General features: G+C 38.2%; 1 protein-coding gene across 18 annotated transcripts in view; it reads right to left on the reverse strand.

The window, feature by feature from the left end:
• The window catches only part of unm_hu7910 (un-named hu7910), a 54,495-nt gene that overhangs the window by 12,364 nt on the left and 14,244 nt on the right, over nt 1-27,887 (reverse strand). For 9 of the 18 annotated variants that reach the window (XM_047349889.1, XM_047349890.1, XM_047349891.1 and 6 more), the window contains 4 exons: nt 19,881-19,922; nt 19,765-19,797; nt 18,701-18,739; nt 13,359-17,695 (listed from right to left, as the gene is read on the reverse strand). In XM_047349889.1, coding sequence (XP_047205845.1) covers nt 15,234-17,695; nt 18,701-18,739; nt 19,765-19,797; nt 19,881-19,922 — 2,576 coding nt within the window. In that variant the 3' untranslated portion in view covers nt 13,359-15,233. Of the gene's footprint in view, nt 1-482; nt 575-652; nt 789-856; nt 995-2,147; nt 2,238-2,380; nt 2,480-2,581; nt 2,719-3,851; nt 4,003-4,069; nt 4,157-4,240; nt 4,330-4,400; nt 4,440-4,542; nt 4,684-4,802; nt 4,851-8,929; nt 8,966-9,114; nt 9,148-9,229; nt 9,260-10,107; nt 10,153-10,900; nt 10,937-11,128; nt 11,198-11,818; nt 11,873-13,358; nt 17,696-18,700; nt 18,740-19,764; nt 19,798-19,880; nt 19,923-27,887 lie in introns of those variants that run through there. The other 9 variants (XM_047349896.1, XM_047349900.1, XM_047349899.1 and 6 more) reach the window with 7 other exon arrangements.

The raw sequence follows: 27,887 nt of genomic DNA on the forward strand, positions 1-27,887 counted from the left end.
TTGGATAGATGGATGGATGGATGGTTGGATAGATGGTTGGATGGTTGGTTGGATGGTTGGATAGATGGATGGATGGATAGATGGATGGATGGTTGGTTGGATGGTTGGATAGATGGATGGTTGGATAGATGGATGGATGGTTGGATAGATGGATGGATGGATGGATGGATAGATGGATAGATGGATGGATGGTTTAGGAAGATTTAGGAATATTAATATTTTTTCCAAACTCTTCATGTGTTCCTAAAACTCATCCAGACGTGGAAATCTGTAAACGAAGTTCCCCACTTTTCAAATTGCTCGCTTACATTCGGATCAGAACCTGTGGGGTTAGGTGTCCGTTTCTCTTAAAACAGCTGAGGGCCAAATGAAATAAATAGACCTCTGGTAGCAGTCATGTGGTGGACTGAAACTGAGGATCAGAACTCCTATAGAACTCCAGCCCAGGTCACGGGAAGATAAATCTGGAGAAAGACCGGTACCTGTCCTCTCTTGCAGCTCGTAGCTTCAGGGAATCTCTCCATCAGGGAGCAGGTCTTCGGGACGCCCTGGCAGGCATTCCCAACTCTTTTCCCTGGAAATTTGAATGAATATCAGTTAAACTGGAGGAAAACCCGTTGTTCTGTGTCAGATCACATGACTGGTCAACCACCTTGCTGCCAGAGCGTGTACTGGCCCCACTCTCCTTTCTCCCTCAGGTTTTCCTCCTCAGGAAGGAACCGTCCACTGCTTGGGTTCATCACAGCCAGAGCTTCGTCCCTGATCGTCTTCCAGTTCCTCTCCAACATCTGGACACACAACATTCCCTCTCAGAAACATTCCTGAAGGAGCAGGATGTGTCTGTGTGACGACGTACCTTCACCAGATCCACGTATCCAGTCTCCTGAGGCGTCCACCAGGGCTGAGCCTTCAGTCCCTCCACGTTATACAGAGATCTCTGCCACACGGAGGCAAAATGACCTCGCTTGTGACCCAGCTCGTACCAGTAATACGCCTGCAGACACACAGAGCCATTATTCATCTAGACTTTAAATAGGCCGGCTTTGTGCAGGAGCCTGATAACCACCTGTTCATTAAGTCAGACGCATTTTAGAACAGAAACATCAAAAAACATTCAGAACACCAGTTCTCCAGGACCAATGGAGCACAGAAGTGGGACCAGAAGAACCCCCCCTGAAATCTGATTGCTGAGCTGAGCTCACCTATGGTCATCAGATAGGGATCATGGAATGAAATGAGTTTTCTCTGTAGGGTTCAGATAAGGAGAAGAGCTCCATCATCCAGGAAAAGCTCGGAGTAGAGCTGCTGCTCCGTCATGTTGAAAGAAGTCAGCTGAGGTGGTTGATCTGAAGAGGATGCCTCCCCTGAAGGATCTTCTGGGTTGGGAACCTCAGGATGCCCAAGGAGGAGGAGAAGACGTCTGGGTTTCCCTCTTAGTTCTGATACCTCTTTAACCCAGTCGATGGATAAATGGATGAGATCACTAAGTCTGGAGTTAGCTTGTAAGCAATCTTTCAGCGCCACCTTGTGGATCGCTCACAGCACTGCAGATCCTTACACTGTCCTTCTTTAGACCTTTTAACCAAAGCAGATCCTTTAAAATCCTAACCTAAAATGTTGTTTCGCCAAAAACTGCTGAAACATTGACATTTGTTTCGACCTTCTTTTAAAACTATTTTAGCCTGAAATATTAAATATATGTCGGGGATTTCAGTGCCTAAGGGCCTCTATTGTTACGTAACTTCACCTTTTTCTTTAAATCCCTCCTTAAAAACATCTCTAAAATATGACACATTATTACTAAGTGGTTTTTGTGCCATTTTAGGCTAATTTAAGAAACCAAGATTATGTTAAACATCTGGAAAATATGAGCAACACATTTATTCAGCAATAGGTTCTTTTAAGGCTTCGTGAAGCAGAATGTTTTAAAAGCTAAACTGATACATTTAATCTTTCCAAGATGAACAGAATCTGAAATGAAAGAAGCATTTTTACATTTGAAGATTTCTGTTCTTTCATTCATTAAAGTTGGAATCGACCCTACGGCACAGAAACCCTTCCTGCTGCTTGGAGAAGCTCTGAAACGTGTCACGATGTAATGCTGTCCATGTTTCTGCTGTTATATGCTGGAGGCCGCCGTGACTCACGCTGTCGTCTCCGACTCTCTGCAGAGCGTCTCCCAGGTGGAAATAAAATCGCCCGTCGTCTGTTCCCGGCTCGCCCGACTCCAGACCTTCCTGAAGAAACACAGGAGAGAGCAGCACTGACTGATTCTCATCACAGTTGATGAATAAACTGCAAATAATGGAGTAAAACTTCCTGAGTTTACAGCAAACATGGAAACCAGTCCTCTGACTTCCTTATCAAAGAGTTGACCCACCTTCAGGTACGGGATACTCTCTGCAATCTTGTTTTCCGCCTTCAGGATGAAGCCATAGTGCACTTTAGCAAACCCGTTGCTAGGGGCAACAGCAAGAACCTGGTGGGCGGGCCAAAGAACACAGAGCCAATCAGCAACAAGAGTCCAAAGAATTGCAGTATTTAAAACTCGTAGTAAGAACGTCTCAGCAGACAAGCGCACCTCTTCGTACACCTTCTTGGCACCCTTGTTGTTGCCTAGCAACAGGTGGGCGACACCCAGGTCGTTCCTGAGGCTGAAGTCGTCTGGAAAAATGTCAACGAGTTTCTGCAGCGTCGCCAGAGATCCTCGCATTCGACCTGAGAGGAAAACAACAAAAAGTGGTGAAGCTCTGCAGAGAGAGTTTGGCTTAAAGGGTCCGAGATGATCCAGGAGGACTCAGCGTGGAGAACTATATGGACACCAACCGATGGAAAAGACTGGGATCAAATTTGTGATAAACTGAAATCCACTTTATGACTAAATGAATATCTTAAATAGTCCTTTGGTTTATCCTGCGGTCATAAACCAGCAGGAGGTCACCTCACGATGCTTCCATCAGACGAGGAGTCCCGCAGGGATCTACTTTAGGATCCTTTTCATTACTTTAAAACTTAAAGCGTTCTCCTGTTTGTTTCCTGAACTTTATGCAGAAGGTTTCAGGTCAGCTCTTTCTTAAAACAAGCTATTCTAAAGAATATCTGCAGATTATTTCAGTTCAGATAAACTGGTTCCATTTTACAACAAGACAAAGCTTTATAAATATGTCATCAATTAGCTGGTGAAGCGTCAGCTCCAACTCCAGCTGCAGGTCTGGCGGGGTTGGACTCCACCAGCTTTAAACATCTGCACACTGATATCTTCTCCATTCAGCTCCAGCTCAGTCAGATTACATCGAGGACATCAGCTTTCAAGTCTTGCCACAGATTCTCAGGTGGATGTAGGTTTGGTCTTTGACTAGGCCATTCTAACATGTTCTGCTTTAACCTGAACCACCCATGGTGTCTCTGGCTGGATGTTCAGGGTAGTTGTCCTGCTGGAAGGTGAACCTCCACCCCAGTCTCAGGTCTTCTGGAGCCTCTACCAGGTATTCTTCCGGGATGATCCTGGATTTAGCTCCATCCATCTTCACATCAGCTCAGACCAGCTTCCCACAGCATGATGCTGCCACCACCATGTGCCGTGTAGGTTTTTCCTCCACACAGAGCACTGTCCATGCAGATCAAAATGTATAAAAATTCATTCTCGTCTCATGAGATCAGAGCAGCTTCTTCCATGTTTGTGTTTCTATCACTTGGTTTATGGCATAAAATCCCAATAAAACACAATAAAGGTTTGGTTTCAAATTTCTAACGTAACAGAATCTGAAAACGTTAAAGTTTGTGGTTTCTGCTGCCTTTTTATTACATAAATACATAAAACCTGCTTGTATTTGAACGGTTTGCGGTGTTACCCAGGAACTGCTGTCTCTCGGCCTGTCTCTTCAGCGCGGCTCTCAGCAGGTCAGAGGTCACGTCAGGAAGCTCAGCGGCCTCTCCGTACGTGCTGATGGCTCTCTGCAGCATGTCGTTGCTGCGCAGCTTCTCGGCCAGGTCGTCCTCCGCCTGCGATGGACACGGTGTTATGGAACAGGCATCGGTTCGCCGCGATGCTGCGGGTTCTGGGACGTACCTGGGCTTTTCCGTAGCGAGCGCGGGGGCTCTGCGGATACTGTCGGACCAGCGAATCGAACGCTTTCAGAGCCTCTTCCAGCTTCCCCTGAGGAGGAGGAGGAAGAGCGGTTCAGCAGAGAACAAACCACAGGAGGATAAACTGTTTTCCTCATGGGATCATCTCCTCTACCTTCTTCCGAAGCTTCTCAGCTGCATCTATTTCTGGTTTTATAGTTTTCTCAAACTTATTCAGCAGTTTTGGCTTCTTCTTCTTCTTTGCTGGAGGACCAACAGAATGATAGAAAAGATCAAAGAAAAAATGATGAAGCTGTTTAATGATCTGACGTTACCTTTTTCCTTCTGCTCCTCAGCCTGGTTCTCAGATGTTCCTGCCACAGGAACACCAGAGTTTAAAGGTGAACAAACAGTTAATGATCAGCTGGTGGCCTGGTTCTGTGCAAAACTCTTAAACCAACTTTCATGCGTTCTTACCGTCAGCCTCCTGACTGTTCTCTGCAGGTTTGATTGTCCCAGTCTGTGCTTCTGCAACTGGTTCTGGTTCTACTACAGGTTCTGCAGTTTCCTGTGGTTCAGGTGTTGGTTCTGTAGCTGTTTTAGGAGGTTCCTCTGCTTCTGCAATTCAAGAACACATCACAGAATTTTCCTTGAAGTCCAGTTTACACCGACAACATGCAGCGAGCAGAACCTCAGAACCTGTAATCCATTCCAAACGAACAACAGAAGATCCCCACCTGCTTCCTGAGAGACTTTGGAGCTCGTCAGGTACTGACCCAATTCCACTGCAGAACGACACCAGAGTTCATTATTTCAATAAAAACCTGTTTCAGCACATAATAAACCTTCAGTTAGAAAAATGTAAAATAAATCATATTAAATAAAGTTAAAATAATAATAATAAACCTTCAGTTAGAAAAATGTAAAATAAATCATATTAAATAAAGTTAAAATAATAATAATAACCTTCAGTTAGAAAAATGTAAAATAAATCATATTAAATAAAGTTAAAATAATAATAATAAACTTCAGTTAGAAAAATGTAAAATAAATCATATTAAATAAAGTTAAAATAATAATAATAAAACTTCAGTTAGAAAAATGTAAAATAAATCATATTAAATAAAGTTAAAATAATAATAATAAAACTTCAGTTAGAAAAATGTAAAATAAATCATATTAAATAAAGTTAAAATAATAATAATAAAACTTCAGTTAGAAAAATGTAAAATAAATCATATTAAATAAAGTTAAAATAATAATAATAAACCTTCAGTTAGAAAAATGTAAAATAAATCATATTAAATAAAGTTAAAATAATAATAATAAACCTTCAGTTAGAAAAATGTAAAATAAATCATATTAAATAAAGTTAAAATAATAATAATAAACCTTCAGTTAGAAAAATGTAAAATAAATCATATTAAATAAAGTTAAAATAATAATAATAAACCTTCAGTTAGAAAAATGTAAAATAAATCATATTAAATAAAGTTGAAATAATAATAATAAACCTTCAGTTAGAAAAATGTAAAATAAATCATATTAAATAAAGTTGAAATAATAATAATAAACCTTCAGTTAGAAAAATGTAAAATAAATCATATTAAATAAAGTTAAAATAATAATAATAAACCTTCAGTTAGAAAAATGTAAAATAAATCATATTAAATAAAGTTAAAATAATAATAATAAACCTTCAGTTAGAAAAATGTAAAATAAATCATATTAAATAAAGTTAAAATAATAATAATAAACCTTCAGTTAGAAAAATGTAAAATAAATCATATTAAATAAAGTTAAAATAATAATAATAAACCTTCAGTTAGAAAAATGTAAAATAAATCATATTAAATAAAGTTGAAATAATAATAATAAACCTTCAGTTAGAAAAATGTAAAATAAATCATATTAAATAAAGTTAAAATAATAATAATAAACCTTCAGTTAGAAAAATGTAAAATAAATCATATTAAATAAAGTTAAAATAATAATAATAAACCTTCAGTTAGAAAAATGTAAAATAAATCATATTAAATAAAGTTAAAATAATAATAATAAACCTTCAGTTAGAAAAATGTAAAATAAATCATATTAAATAAAGTTAAAATAATAATAATAAACCTTCAGTTAGAAAAATGTAAAATAAATCATATTAAATAAAGTTAAAATAATAATAATAAACCTTCAGTTAGAAAAATGTAAAATAAATCATATTAAATAAAGTTGAAATAATAATAATAAACCTTCAGTTAGAAAAATGTAAAATAAATCATATTAAATAAAGTTGAAATAATAATAATAAACCTTCAGTTAGAAAAATGTAAAATAAATCATATTAAATAAAGTTAAAATAATAATAATAAACCTTCAGTTAGAAAAATGTAAAATAAATCATATTAAATAAAGTTAAAATAATAATAATAAACCTTCAGTTAGAAAAATGTAAAATAAATCATATTAAATAAAGTTAAAATAATAATAATAAACCTTCAGTTAGAAAAATGTAAAATAAATCATATTAAATAAAGTTAAAATAATAATAATAAACCTTCAGTTAGAAAAATGTAAAATAAATCATATTAAATAAAGTTGAAATAATAATAATAAACCTTCAGTTAGAAAAATGTAAAATAAATCATATTAAATAAAGTTAAATAATAATAATAAACCTTCAGTTAGAAAAATGTAAAATAAATCATATTAAATAAAGTTAAAATAATAATAATAAACCTTCAGTTAGAAAATGTAAAATAAATCATATTAAATAAAGTTAAAATAATAATAATAAACCTTCAGTTAGAAAATGTAAAATAAATCATATTAAATAAAGTTAAAATAATAATAATAAACCTTCAGTTAGAAAAATGTAAAATAAATCATATTAAATAAAGTTAAAATAATAATAATAAACCTTCAGTTAGAAAAATGTAAAATAAATCATATTAAATAAAGTTAAAATAATAATAATAAACCTTCAGTTAGAAAAATGTAAAATAAATCATATTAAATAAAGTTAAAATAATAATAATAAACCTTCAGTTAGAAAAATGTAAAATAAATCATATTAAATAAAGTTGAAAATAATAATAATAAACCTTCAGTTAGAAAAATGTAAAATAAATCATATTAAATAAAGTTGAAATAATAATAATAAACCTTCAGTTAGAAAAATGTAAAATAAATCATATTAAATAAAGTTAAAATAATAATAATAAACCTTCAGTTAGAAAAATGTAAAATAAATCATATTAAATAAAGTTAAATAATAATAATAAACCTTCAGTTAGAAAAATGTAAAATAAATCATATTAAATAAAGTTAAAATAATAATAATAAACCTTCAGTTAGAAAAATGTAAAATAAATCATATTAAATAAAGTTAAAATAATAATAATAAACCTTCAGTTAGAAAAATGTAAAATAAATCATATTAAATAAAGTTAAAATAATAATAATAAACCTTCAGTTAGAAAAATGTAAAATAAATCATATTAAATAAAGTTAAAATAATAATAATAAACCTTCAGTTAGAAAAATGTAAAATAAATCATATTAAATAAAGTTAAAATAATAATAATAAACCTTCAGTTAGAAAAATGTAAAATAAATCATATTAAATAAAGTTAAATAATAATAATAAACCTTCAGTTAGAAAAATGTAAAATAAATCATATTAAATAAAGTTAAATAATAATAATAAACCTTCAGTTAGAAAAATGTAAAATAAATCATATTAAATAAAGTTAAATAATAATAATAAACCTTCAGTTAGAAAAATGTAAAATAAATCATATTAAATAAAGTTGAAATAATAATAATAAACCTTCAGTTAGAAAAATGTAAAATAAATCATATTAAATAAAGTTGAAATAATAATAATAAACCTTCAGTTAGAAAAATGTAAAATAAATCATATTAAATAAAGTTGAAATAATAATAATAAACCTTCAGTTAGAAAAATGTAAAATAAATCATATTAAATAAAGTTAAAATAATAATAATAAACCTTCAGTTAGAAAAATGTAAAATAAATCATATTAAATAAAGTTAAAATAATAATAATAAACCTTCAGTTAGAAAAGTGTAAAATAAATCATATTAAATAAAGTTGAAATAATAATAATAAACCTTCAGTTAGAAAAGTGTAAAATAAATCATATTAAATAAAGTTAAAATAATAATAATAAACCTTCAGTTAGAAAAATGTAAAATAAATCATATTAAATAAAGTTAAAATAATAATAATAAACATAAAACACAAATAAAGCCAAAACAATTTAAAGTAACAGAGAAATTTAAATAGAATAAAACATAATGGATGAAATAAATAATAATACGTTCTAATAAGCAGCACATTGTAAAAGTAGAAAATAAAAACATAGAAGAATAAGTAAAGCCTACAGCGCCACCTTTAGGCCGCAAATTACAATCTGTACCTGAACAAACACAGAAAAAACTTAATAAATAATGTTTATTTTGAACGATTTAAAGGTTTAAGGGTCATGGAGTTTATCACTGATAGGTGACTGAATCTTCAGCTTCCTGTGTTTGTGTGTTATTTCCTGTTCTGATGGTTGAATCCAGAATGTTCTAGGAGAACCTGACCTGGTCACCATCATCTGGGAATATTTCCAGGATTATCAAACTGACCTTGAAGAACCTTGGTTTGGACTGAACAGCTCGACTGTGTCTGTAACTGTGACTCCTCAGCGTTTCAGTGGCTGCAATGTCTGTTTGGAAAGAGGGAAACGTGCCTACTGCACACAGGACCAGAACCAGCACCAGGACCAGGTCTCGGGTCCATGACCTTGTTCTTCCATCAATAATGCTTTGTCACATAAGAGAAAGCAAAGTGACTCACCTCCAGTCTCTTCTGGCTGAAGCTCTTCCACCAGAACTGCAGCAGGACACACAGAGAAGGTCAGCATCAGAACAACCTGAGAGCTTCGGTCCTGCAGCAGACCGTTTCTGTCCTCTGAATGAACTCATCTCCAAGGAGAACATAACATTAAGATCTGCTGCAGCAGCTGACAGAGGAAGTCTCACCTCCGGTGGTGTCGATGGTGTTGGTCTCCTCATCTGAAGCAAACGGACAATAACAGCAACAAGCTTTAATGAGAAACCTAAAGGTGTCAGTCAGAGGTCAGGTGCTTCTACCCACCATAAGGATGTCCATCTTCTCCTGGATCATCTGCAGGAAAAACATCAGAGGGAAATTCAGTGAATAAAAACCTCTGAACCTTAAAATAGAAAGGTCAGATTTATGGGCTGGATATAAATTATCGGGCCTGAAGGTAAAACCATGAACCTGTAACCTTTCAGAGTTCTGCTCGCCAGCTGGTGATCATGGGAAATAGTTAGAAAGCTGAGAAGATGTCTTTCAGGTGATCCACAGCAGTGGATCAAATCCTTCTGATAATCTACTAATTTGTTTTACTGACAAAGCTAGAAATCCAGGTCCAGAACCCCATTGGGTTAAAGTTCTGGTTTCTGCAGACAGACTGTTGATGCTTCACTGTATCCTTCCTGTTTTATCTCATGTCTGGTGTCCATGGAAACCTTCCCAATCAAGCTTCCTAAGACTTTCATTGGAAGGGTAGTTTAAAGAGTTAGCTTCAGATCAGACAGTTCCTGAAGATGGTTCTGGTTCTGGATCAGGACTCTGACTAGTTTGAGGAGGACATGGATGCTTGCAAAGTTCATCTATTTTCTGCATTTTCTTTACAAACATTTGGATAAAATGTTGCCTCTTAAGAACCTGCAAATATCTGAAGAAGTATGAGAAAGAAAAATATTTGTATTTCCAGAATTTATTCCCCATTAAAGATCACATCCATCCATTCGATTTTCCAGGTTCTATATTTAAAGACGGATCTCTCTGGAAACACTTGCAGGAACTCCTCTTCCTTCCACAGGAGCCACGATGAGCTTCATTCAAACACAAACTACTTTATTCATCTGTGACCCGAACAATAAACAGGTTCTGATGTACGAAGATAAATGGAAACCATAATAAGGAACAGGCTGCATTCAACTGACCTGGAACAAACTGGCTGTCCACAAATGAAGGCAGAGGAACGGCAGCTGGAGAGAAACACCACAAAGATCAACCACAAAACATAAAAAACAGTCATTCTGCTGCTGATCAAGTACTGTTTACTGGCTCGTCCCTTGAGTTGAGGAGTCTTTTTACAACTGAAGGGTTTGTGGTTCTGAAAAAGGTCCGTTACTTGCACAGAATTGAGCAACAAAGCAGCCAAGCTGGTCTGAAAGACCATCTGAAGCCTGGAGATCTGCTGATGAAGGCCACCTTCAGATTCAAAGAAAGCCTGAATTACTGATGTGAAAACAAGGAGAAACGAGGACTTTGTGTTCAAAGACGGTTAATAAGAAGCAAAACCAATCAGGCTTTTACTGCTGGTTCCTTGGTAGAGCTGGGAAGAACTGAAGGAACCATTTTATCTCCATGTATGGATCATCTATCATTAACCTTCATTTGATTTTTACTAAACTCAAAACAAAGAGCAGGAAAGAACTAGCTGCTAGCCTGTTAGCATCCGGTTAGCATGTGATCTGTAGATCTGAGCTCATCAAGTCGTCTGGAGCATCGCTACAGAAAGATCAGTTTATAACCGGATCCTGGTTTGGTTCTTAGAGCTGCAGCTGGACTAACACCAGGAGGTCAATGAGTGAGGTGTCCCTCACAGTCAGCATCCAGACACAGGGAGGAAGGTGTCTTCTCAGCTGGACGAACATCAGGAGGTCAATTATCATCTCACACCTTCAGCATGCAGACAGCTTCATGCAGCAGCAGCCGCTCAGAGGAACCAACCTTGGATTTCAGATTCCACATCCTGAGATCCAGAGACTGCAGCAGACACACAACATTACGGTCGTCATGCCAACATGTGACAGGCAGCAGGAGAGGTGTGTGTTCAGACATTTTAAAAGCTGTGGGAACTGATCTTGGTATCAGAATTATTTTATCAAACATATTTCAGGTTTAATCCTAAAAGTCTGTTGCTGCAGAGAGAAGACCGACACATCATCCATGTCCCACCTGATGTCTGCTCCTCCACCGGCGCTGCAGCTTGCTGGGTCGGCGTTTCCACCTCAGGCTCGCTGGTTTCTTACAACAGGAAGGACAAACACAAACAGCAGGTTGTTCAGGATGGTTTTATTGGGTTTTTAAAGAAGAACGGGTCGAGGTGAACTCTGAGCTTCAGCCAATGTTCAACCAGTTGATCAGCTGGTTGATCAACTGGTTGACAGTTTCTATCCACTCATGGTTTTAATGGTTTAGTTGATCTTTCTGTAAACAAGAATTTGGATCTTCTTAAAAACTATACACACCGGCCACATTATTAGGTACACCTTAATAGTGCCAGCTTGGCCCGTTTTCGCCTTCAGAACTGCTTGGTGTCATAGATTCAACTAACTGCCAGAGATTCTGGTCCATATTGACTTGATAGCACCACACGGTTGCCTCAGATTTAATGGCTCAACTTCCATGATGAAAGTCTCCTCCATACCATGACACCTCCAGCACCAGCCCGGCCCACTGGTACAAGGCAGGATAGATCCAAGCTTCAACCAAATTCTGACCTGACCCCTGTGAATGCTGGAGCTGAAATTGGACCAGAAACGTTTGTCCAACCAGTTCTGGGCTGGTTCTCCGGTATCGGGTCAGAGTCGGCCCAGTTACGTGTATAATAGACAGAACCAGCTTTCACAAGGTGGTGTGTCTCACCTGTTCTCTCCTCAGGTGATCCTCCCTCCTTTACCGGCTTCGCTCCCTTCAGTCCTGTTCACAACCCAGAAAACGCAGGTTAAGATTTCAATTAGGGATTTTACAACTCATTTGGTCGATGGCCGATACAGATGCCGATATTTTCCCCCCAGTCCTACTTGCAGAGACTATGTAGTTCCTCATGTAGTGGAAGGAAAATACTGCATTATGTATAACATGTCAACTTTATTTACATTAACATTATTATCACAAACAACACAAATTATATTTGGCAATTTGTACAAATAACCTCTGTTCACAAGCAACAAAGTGCATTACTAGAAGCGCATTAGTAGCTAGATCTGCATAACAGACGGTTGCTTGAATTAAAAATGAACTGAAAACTCAAATAACTCTCAAATAAATCTTCTCTGTGCAAACAAAATGTTGTCAGTCTTTGCCAGAACAGTCCTCTAGCCTGGGCTCAGTCTTCACTGCACTATTCCTTTTCCTACAAACATCAGTAAAGAGAAGATGATTTGCAAAGAGGAGAAAATGTCAACCAATGTGCACTACATTTTAACAAGAACTTCAGTCCTCAGTGACAACACAGCCTGTCCTTAAGGTCCATTAAACAAGGCTGAAAGACATACATGTGTGGGTCCAGCTTCTAAGTCCAGAGGGAGAGGCAGGTTTTTTTGGACAAACATTAGCATCTCTGGCAGAAAAGCTCATTTATATCAGATATTGATATCGGCCCAGTTTTACTGATCAGACCGATACCGATATGTTAAAAATGACTAATATCGGCAGATACCAATGTCTTTGCCGATATATCTAAATCACTGTTCACGAAGCTAATACACCAAAGCCCAACTAAAGATTTAAAACATCTGACATTTCTATGGAGTCATTCCTCCAGGTGAACATCTGCTGCACTTTGCTGGAATCACAGCAAGCCCTGAAATGTTGCAACTAACAGGAACAGCAGACCAGTTAGTCCTGGAAGGAGAGATCTCCATCTAATCTGACTGATCTGGAGCTAATGAGAAGAAGAGACAGACCCTCTGTCTGCTGATGTCCAAAGCTGGTAGATGTAGTCCAGAAGACCTGCTGCTGCAACTGAAGTGAAACTAAATAAAACTTTACAGTTTCCTTTGCCTTCACCACTTCCATGTGTTGGTCTGTCAGCATTAAACCCAAATAAAACCCATTGATGTTTGTGGCTGTAATGTAGAAAACTTGGAAGGGGTGTAGATACTTTTAGCGAGCAGCGCCCCCTGCAGGTTCCTGCCCTCCCTCACTGTGAGGTTTCACCTCTGATTTGAAAAAGCAACATGTTTTAGATAATAAAAATAGACAAAAACTCAACAGGACTAAATGGAAAGATAAAGATTATACTATTGGATGTTCTGTAGGCTGTGATAGATTGGGTCGATGTGGTTCTGATAACCCAGTGGTCTCTGGTACATTCTGTGATGGACAGGCAACCAGTTCAGTCCAATCTGTCTTGTTGTTCCTCTATGTCCACTAGAGAGAAACCATCCAAACACGACCAACAAACAGTTCCTGCAGTTTTATTAAAGCCCAGACATGAAAACAGCACCAGAACAGAACCCTGCAGTGTGGATGTGTGACTGATGCGGTTCACAGGTAAATGTCACAGTTTCACCCAGTTTATAAGACCAGTGAGGAGCTGAGGATGCTTGTGAAGAAGATAGGAGGAAGAAGTCAGGACAGGAGAGATGATCCTCATCAGGAAAATTCTGAACAGAAGAAAAACAACTAAACTCTGAAATGTTTCCATCATTTAGTCCAAACATTTACATGTTGATTCTAATTTTTCACATCTTTAAGAAGCGCTGTGACATCAGAGCTGAAACCCACCTCCTCCAGTCCAGATGTTCCTGCTTCAAACAGCTACATAGAAACCTAATGAATAAAAAAATGGCATCTATTCTGCAAACAGCAGACATTTATGAAGCAAAAATGACAGAAATGTATTAAAACCAAAGGAAACAACCACACAGATATACATCAGGTCATATTTATTAATACAGTCTATGAGGAATAGCTCTTCCAGCTGTGCTAGATAGACTCAATGCCTCTGCTTACAGGGAGATTTCAGATGGTTTTGATTGGTTGTTTAAAGCTGGCTAACCAACAGTTACCATGGTTACAAGCTGCATGTTTGTCAACCACCAGTAGAGGGGTGGAGCTTCTGACACAGAGCTGAAGAACCACAGAGAGGAAGGGGGAGGAGTCTATTTCCTTTCTATAGCGCCCCCTGCTGTGTTCTCCATGTCAACACTATCGTTTACATCACACTGCGGCATTTAAACGGTGCTGGTGTTTTCATACGTTTCTGTTTGCTTTAAAGTACAACAAGGATGGGAATCAGCTTCTGGCTTTCTGGTGTGTTTATCCTTGGTGGCGATACTTGACTGTGGTCATGAAGTGCTAATGATGCGCTGAACGGCACGCCATCACCAAATAAATTCAACTCAATTCTATTCAAAAAAGTTGGTCTTGTCCCAGTCAGGTGTCAGTTTGTACCCACTTTGGGGATGTCTCGCGCCCGCTTTCAGATCAAACCAACGTTTCTTTATTACCTGAACATATTCAACAATAGGAAAACGTAACTGAAATAAATGTCTGCCAGCAGGAGGTCACTCAGTTATTATGGTTTGATCAGGGGTCAGAATATCTCATTCTTTATAAGGGTCAATTGGCCCAAACAGGGATCTGGACAACAATCAGGAAAACGGCATCATGGTTTGATAAAAAAAAAATCATATTAATTTAATTATGTTTGACCTAATGATTATTTACCCCCATAATTCATCCTAAATACCCAACAATGAAGACAAATGGAGTGATGGTTCAGTACAGTGGTAAGAAATGGCGTCCGTATGAAAGTCTCCATTGTGTACCATCTGATGGTACAAACCAGACTCTGCACAGTGGGTCGGCTGGTAGCACTATTGACTGGATTTAAATCCTAGCCTGTAGTCTTTCTGGATGGAGTCTGTGTGTTCCTCCTGAGCACGTTTGGTTCTGTCCGAGTTCTCCAGCTTTCCCCCACAGTCTAAAAACATGACATTGATGTAACTGGTCTCTCTAAATTGTCCTTAGATAAGAGTGAGTGTACATGATTGGTTGTCCTCTGATGGACTAGAGACCTGTCCAGGGTGGGCCATGCCTCTCGCCCAATGAGGCCTGGAGACAGGCACCAGCCCCCACAAAATAAAAGCATCTGATTCAACTCACTAAATCTAAACGTTGGTGACATTGTCGCTTGTTTACAGGTACGACAACACCTGCGTGTCCAAACAAATCCAACGCAGGCTAAACGGGTTCAACTTCTCATCTCGATCCTTCGTTCATCTGTTTCCATGAACTAAAGGGCTGTAGCTCCATGAGCTCATCTATCCAGTCATTTTTTAGTCCCATCAACAATCTTCTCCCTCCTAATGGCTGCTGGAGCTCGAGTTTGGGAAGCGTTGTTCTTCGTCTCTGAAAGCTCTTGTCTCTTCATGTTGTTCTTTGTGACGTTTCGTTGCTTCTCCTTCGCCATTTTCTCCTGGATGTCCCTCTCCCTAGCCAGCCACTGTCTCACCTCCTTCTGCCTGGATATTTTCTCTTTTTCTGACTTTTCCTCCTTTTGCTTCTCTTTTTCCTTCATCATTTGTTCCCTCACCTTCTCCCCCTCCTTTCTCATCACCAGGACCTTCTCTGACATCTCCTTCTGAGCCATTCTAGCTGTTCCTTGAGCAATTGTCCCCCTCTCTTCCTTCTCCTTAGATTCTCTCTCTATCCTAGCCTTATCCTTGGCCAGTCTTTCCTTCCCCAGCTGTTCACTTTCTGCTTTCTCTTTAGAAATCCTTTCTTGTTCTTGTTGCTGCTTCTGTTTAGCGATTCTCTCTCTGTCCTTACTAAGTCGCTCCATTTCTATCCTTTCCTTCTCAGCTTTCTCTTTAGCAAGTCTTTCTTTTAGGAGTCTCTCCTTCTCTATTCTTTCCTTCTCTGACTTCTCTTGCTCTAGTCTATCTCTTTCTTTGGTCATGCGCTCCCTCTCCATCCTTTTTTCTGCCCTCTGTTGTTCTAGTTGTTCTCTCTCTTCTCTAGCTGCCTTTTCTTGAGCCAGCCTCATCCTCTGCACTTTCTCCCTGGCCAGTCTCTCTTTTTCCACCTTCTTCATGGCCAGTCTCTCCTTTTCCGCCTTCTCTTTGGCCAGTCTTTCCTGTACCGCCTTCTCTTTGGCCAGTCTCTCCTTTTCCGCCTTCTCTTTGACCAGTCTCTCCTTTTCCGCCTTCTCTTTGGCCAGTCTTTCCTGTACCGCCTTCTCTTTGGCCAGTCTTTCCTGTTCCGTCTTCTCTTTGGCCAGTCTCTCCTTTTCCGCCTTCTCTTTGGCCAGTCTTTCCTGTACCGCCTTCTCTTTGGCCAGTCTTTCCTGTACCGCCTTCTCTTTGGCCAGTCTCTCCTTCTCCGCCTTCTCTTTGGCCAGTCTCTCCTTTTCCGCCTTCTCTTTGGCCAGTCTTTCCTGTACCGCCTTCTCTTTGGCCAGTCTTTCCTGTACCGCCTTCTCTTTGGCCAGTCTTTCCTGTACCGCCTTCTCTTTGGCCAGTCTCTCCTTCTCCGCCTTCTCTTTGGCCAGTCTCTCCTTTTCCGCCTTCTCTTTGGCCAGTCTTTCCTGTACCGCCTTCTCTTTGGCCAGTCTCTCCTTTTCCACCTTCTCTTTGGCCAGTCTTTCCTGTACCGCCTTCTCTTTGGCCAGTCTCTCCTTTTCCGCCTTCTCTTTGGCCAGTCTCTCCTTTTCCGCCTTCTCTTTGGCCAGTCTTTCCTGTACTGCCTTCTCTTTGGCCAGTCTCTCCTTTTCCACCTTCTCTTTGGACAGTCTCTCTTTTTCCGCTTTCTCTTTGGCCAGTCTTTCCTGTACCGCCTTCTCTTTGGCCAGTCTTTCCTGTTCCGCCTTCTCCCTGGCCAGTCTCTCCTTTTCCGCCTTCTCCCTGGCCAGTCTCTCCTTTTCCGCCTTCTCTTTGGCCAGTCTTTCCTGTTCCGCCTTCTCTTTGGCCAGTCTCTCCTTTTCCACCTTCTCTTTGGACAGTCTCTCTTTTTCCGCTTTCTCTTTGGCCAGTCTTTCCTGTACCGCCTTCTCTTTGGCCAGTCTTTCCTGTTCCGCCTTCTCCCTGGCCAGTCTCTCCTTTTCCGCCTTCTCCCTGGCCAGTCTCTCCTTTTCCGCCTTCTCTTTGGCCAGTCTTTCCTGTTCCGCCTTCTCTTTGGCCAGTCTCTCCTTTTCCGCCTTCTCCCTGGCCAGTCTTTCCTGTTCCGCCTTCTCTTTGGCCAGTCTCTCCTGTTCCGCCTTCTCCCTGGCCAGTCTTTCCTGTTCCGCCTTCTCTTTGGCCAGTCTTTCCTGTTCCGCCTTCTCTTTGGCCAGTCTCTCCTTTTCCGCCTTCTCTTTGGACAGTCTTTCCTGTTCCGCCTTCTCTTTGGACAGTCTCTCCTTTTCCGCCTTCTCCCTGGTCAGTCTCTCCTGTTCTGCCTTCTCTTTGGCCAGTCTTTCCTGTTCCGCCTTCTCTTTGGCCAGTCTTTCCTGTTCCGCCTTCTCCCTGGTCAGTCTCTCCTGTTCCGCCTTCTCTTTGGCCAGTCTCTCCTTTTCCGCCTTCTCTCTGGACAGTCTTTCTTTCTCCGCCCTCTCTTCCTCCATCCTCCTCTTGCCCCTCACTTGTTCCAGGTCCCTAATCTTCTGTGCCCAGATTGCCTCCCTCTCCTCCTGCTCCTCAGCCAGGAGCTCCCGGATCTCGGCCAGTGCGATCCGAGCAATCCTCTTGGCCTCCATTTTCTCGTGGATCAGCCTCAGCTCATCTCTAAGGACCGAGCGCAGCTTGACGCCTCTGACTGGATAATTTGAAGTTTGTTAGTGGATCTGTTTAAAGCTCTGGAGACCAACTGAAAACTAAAATGAGCTTCAGGAAAGTCTTTAGTAAAGTCATACTGTAATCACAGCTTATTCATATCACTCAGGACTGGAAAGCAATAACTGTTTGAATATCTTAGTAACGTACAAAGTGTAAAGTCTTGACATTTATTAGCAGTCTGTTGGATGGTGTCTCACAGCAGACGCAGGTTACAGTGTCCTTGATGCTAAAGGTCACTGAGGAGTTAGAAGCTTAGTCGAACAAACGACAGATAGACATCACAATATTTAAAAACTATTTTTCTATTTTCTGATATCATGCAGGATATCAGGACAGAAAACATCAAGGGGTAAATATGTACATGAGTTACATATGCAAATATGTTAGCATGTTTAGTTTTCATTTTCTTTCATTAATAACCAAAACAAATTGAATCCCATCAATTATGAGTAGTTCCATTTCACAGATTTCACTGAAAGGAAAGCTGCACAAAATCAGATGTGAGAAACCGTCCTGTCAGTGTAAAAATCCCACATCATCAACCCTCCACCACCATGCTTGACAGCTGGTAAGAAGTGTTTGTGCTGATCTGCTCTCCAACCAAACATGGTTCTGTGCATTATGGTCAAACATCTCTACTCTGGTCTCATCTGTCCAGAGGACAATGTCCCAGAAGTCTGGTCCTCCATCCAGATGCAGCTTTGCTAACCTAAGTCCTGCTGCCATCTTGTTTTTAGAGAGAAGAGTATTTCTCCTTTAACTTCCAAAAAGCCAGACTGGTTGAGTGTTTTTCTAATTGTCCTGTCATGACCTTTAACCTTTAGCCTGCTACAGTGTGCAACAGTTAGGATGAATTAGTAACGCAAATTGAAATGTACCAACATTTCATTCAATGAACAATACAGTATCAGTATTACAGTAAATGCAAGTCAAGCATCAATATATTCATATTGTTTGGTTTCGACTCGTCAGGAGAATTTTGTACCTTTGGTTTGTGATGTTTCAGGTTCTTCTGAAGTCTCTCCTGATACAGAGAGTAGAAACCACCCATCAAACACCTGGAATCATCTACAACATTTCATCTCATGCTGTGCTCAAGCCACCCAACCTTTCATACAAACGAGCATCAGTCAATACACTTTTGTATTACAATCAAGCCTTAGAGTGCCAGCAGTGAGCCACAACAAAACTAAGAGACTTAAAATGACAAGAACTCCACGTAGATAAAGACTGTAGTAAACTCGCCAGACTGGCATTAATGCCAATGCTAACGACACTCTTCAGTGCATCAGCTGCTACCAAGGGAAACAGTCTCAGGCGGCTATTTTTAGCATCAGGGGTTGTTCTAGGTGAGGTCAGAGGAGTGGAGAGACGTAAGGAACTATTTAAAGTTGAGCTGGACTTTCCACCCGTCCCTTCAGGCTGCTGCCACACAGAGACGTCATTCTTTACCATTCCCCACCTCTGCAGGTCCATCACTCAGAAGCTGTCCATCATAGGATGTCAACCTGTTCCCACCGTGGGAACATTCTGACAGCTTAAGAAGAACTTCTCGTCTTTGTTTTAAAATTCGGTTAAAGTGTGTTTTCAAGCAGCTCACACACATGGTGTGTTATTGGTTTTAACAGAAGTCATTAGTGGCTGCTCACAGCAGTAAGGCTAGAGGAGAGAAATCAGTATCTGCAGTTCAAAGATCTGTAACAAATCTCTGCTTGGTGCATCTCTCCTTCCTCTGTATAAGAATGATCGGAGCTGTTCACTGCTGTATTAAATGAGAATGTTCTTAAATGACCTTAAAACTTTTAAAACTTTCAGGGTGAGGCCTTTCAAACTCATTAAAATCTTGTCACGTACAAGTACCTAAAAATGTTAATAAATGTAATTTTTGCTTTAATGCAGAATGCTGCAGAAGTTAAATGTGTAACAGAGTTTATACATATTGTATTTGTAACTCAACATGTTGGAGAGAAATCCCACCCAGAGACATGCTGCCAGGGTTACCATGGAGCTCTGCTCCGTTAATTAACACCACAGACACATCCACAGTACCTCTCTTCTTCACCTCCTTCTTCTCCTCCTCCTCTACAGAGTTCAGAAACAGAAACAACCATCAGATAAGCTGTCAGGGCTCCACAAAAAATAAACCCAAACCCAGTGAATGGTACCTTTTTCCAGCCTTGGAGAGCTTCCTCCAAACTTCTTCTGATCTAGGCCGACACAGGGAAGAGATCTGCTACTTTAACTCAGAAGGTAAAGGAAGAAACGTGGAAAAGCAAACGTTCTGATGATGTTCTGGCAGACTAAAGGTCACAGGAATAATGTCTACACCAGGATGCGGTTGTTGACTGTTTCAATGACAGGTTTAATGAATGAAGGGAGCTTTGTGAGGAATGTTGTTAATGTTGCTGAACATGAAGACACTTCATCAGCAGACAAGTAATGAATGAAACGCATCAGTTAGAGCCGCTGGCATGCTAACCATGCAGCTGGCTCAGAAATCTTACATTGATGACGTCATCCAGTGATGTCAGAAAGGTTAAAAACACCTGCTTCCTCTTCCTGGTCCAACAAGAACTAAAACTGAAGCCGTTTTACAGGCTGCAACTCATCAAGCAGCCGACCAATCAGAACCCACTGGATCTGAGAAACTTAGTATTCAGCAGAACCGGCAGCAATGGGTTCAGTAACGTAAAACAAAAGCATCTATTAAATTGGATCTCCAATGAGCATATTCTACTCATGTTAACGTTGTTTCTCAGAACCAAACATTTATTACTGTTGACTCCTAAAAGAATCAGAAATATTCTAATTGTGTAACTTTTTGTTGTGATGTTTATTCAGTTCAGTTTGTTTCTTGCATCAAATCTTTATTTTAATTAAATGAATTCGATTTTTGTTGCTTTTCATCACAACAAGCCACATCAGGTCGCTGCAGTTAGGAACCACATTTACCGAACCGACCCGGTTCAGTTAGAACCAAATGAGTTCTGTTCTGTGTGGTCAAGTTAAGATTCTACTGAATACTGATGAATGTCTCAGAGGAACAGCTGTGAAACAACAACTCTACATTTAAGAAATGGAGTCAGGCTGCTGCACCTTCAGGTTGTTCCTCATGAAGTTCACCAGGACTGTTTCTATTCAAGTTTACAACATGAGAAAACTGGACCTGAACATGGAGGCTGCACTGCAGCACCTTCCCCCCAAAACAAAGCAATCAACTGGAAGAAACTTCTACCAATATGAAAACCATTATGCTATACAGGCCACATGTTTTAATGCATCTCTGCTTCTCCACAGCTGAATCAGCTCCTCAGCATCAAGTTCAGCAGAAGCCAGGTAATGACCTCATCATTGAAAAGACGTGTGATGAACCAGGGAAACATCTAAAACATGTAGGACACCAGACCTCGAGGACTGGAACTGGACACGACTGAAGCAGAACCTGCTCTGAAACCAGAAAAATGAGAAACAGCAAACCTACATGTTATTACGTAGATCTATATTATGGTGAAACATCAGCTAAAGCTCACAAACAGACTGAACCTGGAAGCAACTAAATCCTGACCTGCATCTAAACAAGTTATTTCTGGCAGCAGAAGCAAACATCATCAGTTACATTATTGCAGCAATAAAGCATTTTAACGCTGGAGAAGATGCACACAGTGAAGGAAACTTCTCTAAACCATGAAGAGCAACACTCAGGGTGGGTTTACTGTGAAACCAAGAATCAATAGGTGAAAAAGCACTCCATGACCATTGTTAAGTACAGTGAAGGATCAGTGGTGCTGTGGGCCTGTTTCTCTTTCAAAGTAATCTGGGAATCTTACATTCCACTGTCGATTTCTGTCAGGTGATTTTATAATTATTGTCAATAAGTTTAATTAGCTGTTAAGTGTTTCTTTTTCCCCACTGAATAAATTTAAATGTTAATTAAATGTTTGAAAATAAACTAATAACTGCAGTGGTATAAGTCCACAATGTATAATGTTAAACATCAGATATGTTTTTACGCATTTCTGCCAGTAAATGAGGTGTGTGCAGCATTCATAAAAACCTAACAATTAATTGTGTATTTTAAATTAATGAATACAAAAACTAAATAATAATAATAATAAAGTGACCTTTAAGATTAGCTTTTTAAAATGTAATTTAGCTACCTGCTCATAACCAACAAACAAGAATAGCTGATTTTGTTATTATTAATAATAATACTTTTTTGAACACTGATAGGCTTCTGAAGATAGAATAAAATAAAGTTAAATAAAATCAGAATTTTATGTGAGAGAAATCTTTGGAAAATGTGTTTTAAAATGAAAGGAAAATTCCAAACTTTAAATTTTAGCTAAAAAGAAAATTATTAACTAAGATAAAAACTATGATAAAATCAAAAAGAACAAATAAACAAACAGTTTTCACTAAAATACACACACTTCAGTTCTCTTGGTCATTGTATTTAAACTTTCCAACAGAACCCCAGTTGGACCAGTCAGAACAGTCTGGTCCTGCAGTGGAAACTGGAGCTCAGACTCAGACCTGCTTGGACCTGCTTCTACATGATCAGACCTGCCTCCTGTTCTCCTACTGGTTCTGTAGGTCCAGGATGACCCCTTAAACCTCGACATCATTGGAGGAGGTCTCCCCCCCTTCCTCCTTTATCGCAGCTGCCTCCTCCTCCTCTTCACCTCTCTCTGCGGGTGGAGAAACTACATCATAAAGGAAGGTGAAGAAGCCATAGATCCAATCAGAGCCCTCCTCTGCTAAAATGTTTAGAACCTCCTCGAGCGACTCGGCCTTCGCACTACCGCCACCATCTTTGGTCAGGCCTGACGAGAGAGAGAGGGAGAGAAAAGGAGGGAGAAAAACAGGATGGGTGTGGAGGTGAAGAGATGCAGTAGGGAAAGTTGGAAAAACTGGAAATAAGGAGAAGAAAATGGCCGAATGGAGTGAAGGATGATTGAAACAAAACCAGGATAAAAAAATAAATGACAAATGAAGGAGAAAAATCGAAAGTTAAAGATGATCCAGAAACATCAGAAAAACATTTTCTCTCTGTCTCCACCTCGTCAGGTGACTCAGTATCTGCTTCACAAGCAGAAACAGCGCCCTCTGCTGACTCAGCTAATATTTCTTCACTCTCCCTAAACTTCCAGCTCATGTTGCTGCCTGATTAATTTAACAGATACAGATTTTCATAGAAGGAGAAGTTGCGGTGCTTCTTTTAAAAGGCTGCTTAACTGTTAGCAAGACGACTTCAAGTAAAAATCCAACAGATCCAGTTCAGCAGGACCGAATAAAACAGGAGGAAGAACTGGTCACAGAAACAACATAAAACATCTCACTGCTCTAAAATCAGGGACGCACCGACACGAAACCGTTGGCCTGATATCGATATCCGATATTAATATCGCTGCTATAGCCAATAACTGTTATTATATGTGTTATATTTAACAGCGTGAAAAAATAACCAGACTCCTGATGCAGCTTCACTGCTTCAGGCAAACACCCACAGTCCTCCACTGCATCACTGTCATGACCAAACAAAAACCACTTGTAAACAACCAGTTTAGCATTTTATACCCTAAAAAAATTTATGAATAAAAATAATAATATTAAGGCTTTACATTTCTCCCTCTACACCATGTTAACTAGTTTTCAGGGGTGGTGCTCCTCATGCTGGGTAAAAGCAACATAAAACCGTTTCAGACACATCAGCTCTGAGTAAAGGGTCTGAACCACTCAGGGGGGAGAGCCATTCCTTTTCTTCCCTGATTGGCTCTAGTATTAATCTGATTGTCTCTAGTATTAATCTGATTGGCTCTAGTATTAATCTGATTGGCTCTAGTATTAATCTGATTGGCTCTAGTATTCTTCCCTGATTGTCTCTAGTATTAATCTGATTGGCTCTAGTATTCTTATCTGATTGGCTTTAGTATTAATCTGATTGGCTCTAGTATTAATCTGATTGGCTCTAGTATTCTTATCTGATTGGCTTTAGTATTAATCTGATTGGCTCTAGTATTAATCTGATTGGCTCTAGTATTCTTATCTGATTGACTCTAGTATTAATCTGATTGTCTCTAGTATTAATCTGATTGTCTCTAGTATTAATCTGATTGGCTCTAATATTAATCTGATTGTCTCTAGTATTCTTCCCTGATTGTCTCTAGTATTAATCTGATTGGCTCTAGTATTCTTATCTGATTGGCTTTAGTATTAATCTGATTGGCTCTAGTATTAATCTGATTGTCTCTAGTATTCTTCCCTGATTGGCTCTAGTATTCTTCCCTGATTGGCTCTAGTATTCTTCCCTGATTGGCTCTAGTATTCTTCCCTGATTGTCTCTAGTATTAATCTGATTGGCTCTAGTATTCTTATCTGATTGGCTCTAGTATTAATCTGATTGTCTCTAGTATTAATCTGATTGTCTCTAGTATTAATCTGATTGTCTCTAATATTAATCTGATTGTCTCTAGTATTAATCTGATTGGCTCTAGTATTCTTATCTGATTGGCTCTAGTATTAATCTGATTGTCTCTAGTATTAATCTGATTGGCTCTAGTATTAATCTGATTGGCTCTAATATTAATCTGATTGTCTCTAGTATTCTTCCCTGATTGTCTCTAGTATTAATCTGATTGGCTCTAGTATTCTTATCTGATTGGCTTTAGTATTAATCTGATTGGCTCTAGTATTAATCTGATTGTCTCTAGTATTCTTCCCTGATTGGCTCTAATATTCTTCCCTGATTGTCTCTAGTATTAATCTGATTGGCTCTAGTATTCTTATCTGATTGACTCTAGTATTAATCTGATTGTCTCTAGTATTAATCTGATTGGCTCTAGTATTTATCTGATTGGCTCTAGTATTCTTATCTGATTGGCTCTAGTATTAATCTGATTGTCTCTAGTATTAATCTGATTGGCTCTAGTATTCTTATCTGATTGGCTCTAGTATTAATCTGATTGGCTCTAGTATTAATCTGATTGTCTCTAGTATGAATCTGATTGTCTCTAATATTAATCTGATTGTCTCTAATATTAATCTGATTGTCTCTAGTATTAATCTGATTGGCTCTAGTATTCTTATCTGATTGGCTCTAGTATTAATCTGATTGGCTCTATTATTAATCTGATTGTCTCTAGTATTAATCTGATTGTCTCTAGTATTAATCTGATTGGCTCTAGTATTAATCTGATTGGCTCTAGTATTAATCTGATTGTCTCTAGTATTCTTTCCTGATTGTCTCTAGTATTAATCTGATTGGCTCTAGTATTCTTATCTGATTGACTCTAGTATTAATCTGATTGTCTCTAGTATTAATCTGATTGGCTCTAGTATGAATCTGATTGGCTCTAGTATTCTTATCTGATTGGCTCTAGTATTAATCTGATTGTCTCTAGTATTAATCTGATTGTCTCTAGTATTAATCTGATTGTCTCTAATATTAATCTGATTGGCTCTAGTATTCTTATCTGATTGGCTCTAGTATTAATCTGATTGTCTCTAGTATTAATCTGATTGTCTCTAGTATTAATCTGATTGTCTCTAGTATTAATCTGATTGTCTCTAGTATTAATCTGATTGGCTCTAGTATTAATCTGATTGGCTCTAGTATTAATCTGATTGTCTCTAGTATTAATCTGATTGTCTCTAGTATTTATCTTATTGTCTCTAGTATTTATCTGATTGTCTTTAGTATTCTTCCCTGATTGGCTCTAGTATTCTTCCCTGATTGTCTCTAGTATTAATCTGATTGGCTCTAGTATTCTTATCTGATTGGCTCTAGTATTAATCTGATTGTCTCTAGTATTAATCTGATTGTCTCTAGTATTAATCTGATTGGCTCTAGTATTCTTCCCTGATTGTCTCTAGTATTAATCTGATTGTCTCTAATATTAATCTGATTGTCTCTAGTATTCTTCCCTGATTGGCTCTAGTATTATTCTGATTGTCTCTAGTATTAATCTAATTGTCTCTAGTATTAATCTGATTGGCTCTAGTATTCTTCCCTGATTGGCTTTAGTATTAATCTGATTGTCTCTAGTATTCTTCCCTGATTGGCTCTAGTATTAATCTGATTGTCTCTAGTATTAATCTGATTGTCTCTAGTATTAATCTGATTGTCTCTAGTATTAATCTGATTGTCTCTAGTATTAATCTGATTGTCTCTAGTATTAATCTGATTGGCTCTAGTATTCTTCCCTGATTGTCTCTAGTATTAATCTGATTGGCTCTAGTATTCTTATCTGATTGGCTTTAGTATTAATCTGATTGGCTCTAGTATTAATCTGATTGGCTCTAGTATTCTTATCTGATTGGCTTTAGTATTAATCTGATTGTCTCTAGTATTAATCTGATTGACTCTAGTATTAATCTGATTGTCTCTAGTATTAATCTGATTGGCTCTAATATTAATCTGATTGTCTCTAGTATTCTTCCCTGATTGTCTCTAGTATTAATCTGATTGGCTCTAGTATTCTTATCTGATTGGCTTTAGTATTAATCTGATTGGCTCTAGTATTAATCTGATTGTCTCTAGTATTCTTCCCTGATTGGCTCTAGTATTCTTCCCTGATTGTCTCTAGTATTAATCTGATTGGCTCTAGTATTCTTATCTGATTGACTCTAGTATTAATCTGATTGTCTCTAGTATTAATCTGATTGGCTCTAGTATTCTTATCTGATTGGCTCTAGTATTCTTATCTGATTGGCTCTAGTATTAATCTGATTGTCTCTAGTATTAATCTGATTGTCTCTAGTATTAATCTGATTGTCTCTAGTATTAATCTGATTGGCTCTAGTATTCTTCCCTGATTGTCTCTAGTATTAATCTGATTGTTTCTAGTATTAATCTGATTGTCTCTAATATTAATCTGATTGTCTCTAGTATTCTTCCCTGATTGGCTCTAGTATTATTCTGATTGTCTCTAGTATTAATCTAATTGTCTCTAGTATTAATCTGATTGGCTCTAGTATTCTTCCCTGATTGGCTTTAGTATTAATCTGATTGTCTCTAGTATTCTTCCCTGATTGGCTCTAGTATTAATCTGATTGTCTCTAGTATTAATCTGATTGTCTCTAGTATTAATCTGATTGACTCTAGTATTAATCTGATTGTCTCTAGTATTAATCTGATTGGCTCTAATATTAATCTGATTGTCTCTAGTATTCTTCCCTGATTGTCTCTAGTATTAATCTGATTGGCTCTAGTATTCTTATCTGATTGGCTTTAGTATTAATCTGATTGGCTCTAGTATTAATCTGATTGTCTCTAGTATTCTTCCCTGATTGGCTCTAGTATTCTTCCCTGATTGTCTCTAGTATTAATCTGATTGGCTCTAGTATTCTTATCTGATTGACTCTAGTATTAATCTGATTGTCTCTAGTATTAATCTGATTGGCTCTAGTATTCTTATCTGATTGGCTCTAGTATTAATCTGATTGTCTCTAGTATTAATCTGATTGTCTCTAGTATTAATCTGATTGGCTCTAGTATTCTTCCCTGATTGTCTCTAGTATTAATCTGATTGTTTCTAGTATTAATCTGATTGTCTCTAATATTAATCTGATTGTCTCTAGTATTCTTCCCTGATTGGCTCTAGTATTATTCTGATTGTCTCTAGTATTAATCTAATTGTCTCTAGTATTAATCTGATTGGCTCTAGTATTCTTCCCTGATTGGCTTTAGTATTAATCTGATTGTCTCTAGTATTCTTCCCTGATTGGCTCTAGTATTAATCTGATTGTCTCTAGTATTAATCTGATTGTCTCTAGTATTAATCTGATTGTCTCTAGTATTAATCTGATTGGCTCTAGTATTAATCTGATTGGCTCTAGTATTCTTCCCTGATTGTCTCTAGTATTAATCTGATTGGCTCTAGTATTCTTATCTGATTGGCTTTAGTATTAATCTGATTGGCTCTAGTATTAATCTGATTGGCTCTAGTATTCTTATCTGATTGGCTTTAGTATTAATCTGATTGTCTCTAGTATTAATCTGATTGGCTCTAGTATTCTTATCTGATTGACTCTAGTATTAATCTGATTGACTCTAGTATTAATCTGATTGTCTCTAGTATTAATCTGATTGGCTCTAATATTAATCTGATTGTCTCTAGTATTCTTCCCTGATTGTCTCTAGTATTAATCTGATTGGCTCTAGTATTCTTATC

This window comes from Girardinichthys multiradiatus, chromosome 21 (assembly GCF_021462225.1).
Source record: "Girardinichthys multiradiatus isolate DD_20200921_A chromosome 21, DD_fGirMul_XY1, whole genome shotgun sequence".
Lineage (NCBI taxonomy): Eukaryota > Metazoa > Chordata > Actinopteri > Cyprinodontiformes > Goodeidae > Girardinichthys > Girardinichthys multiradiatus.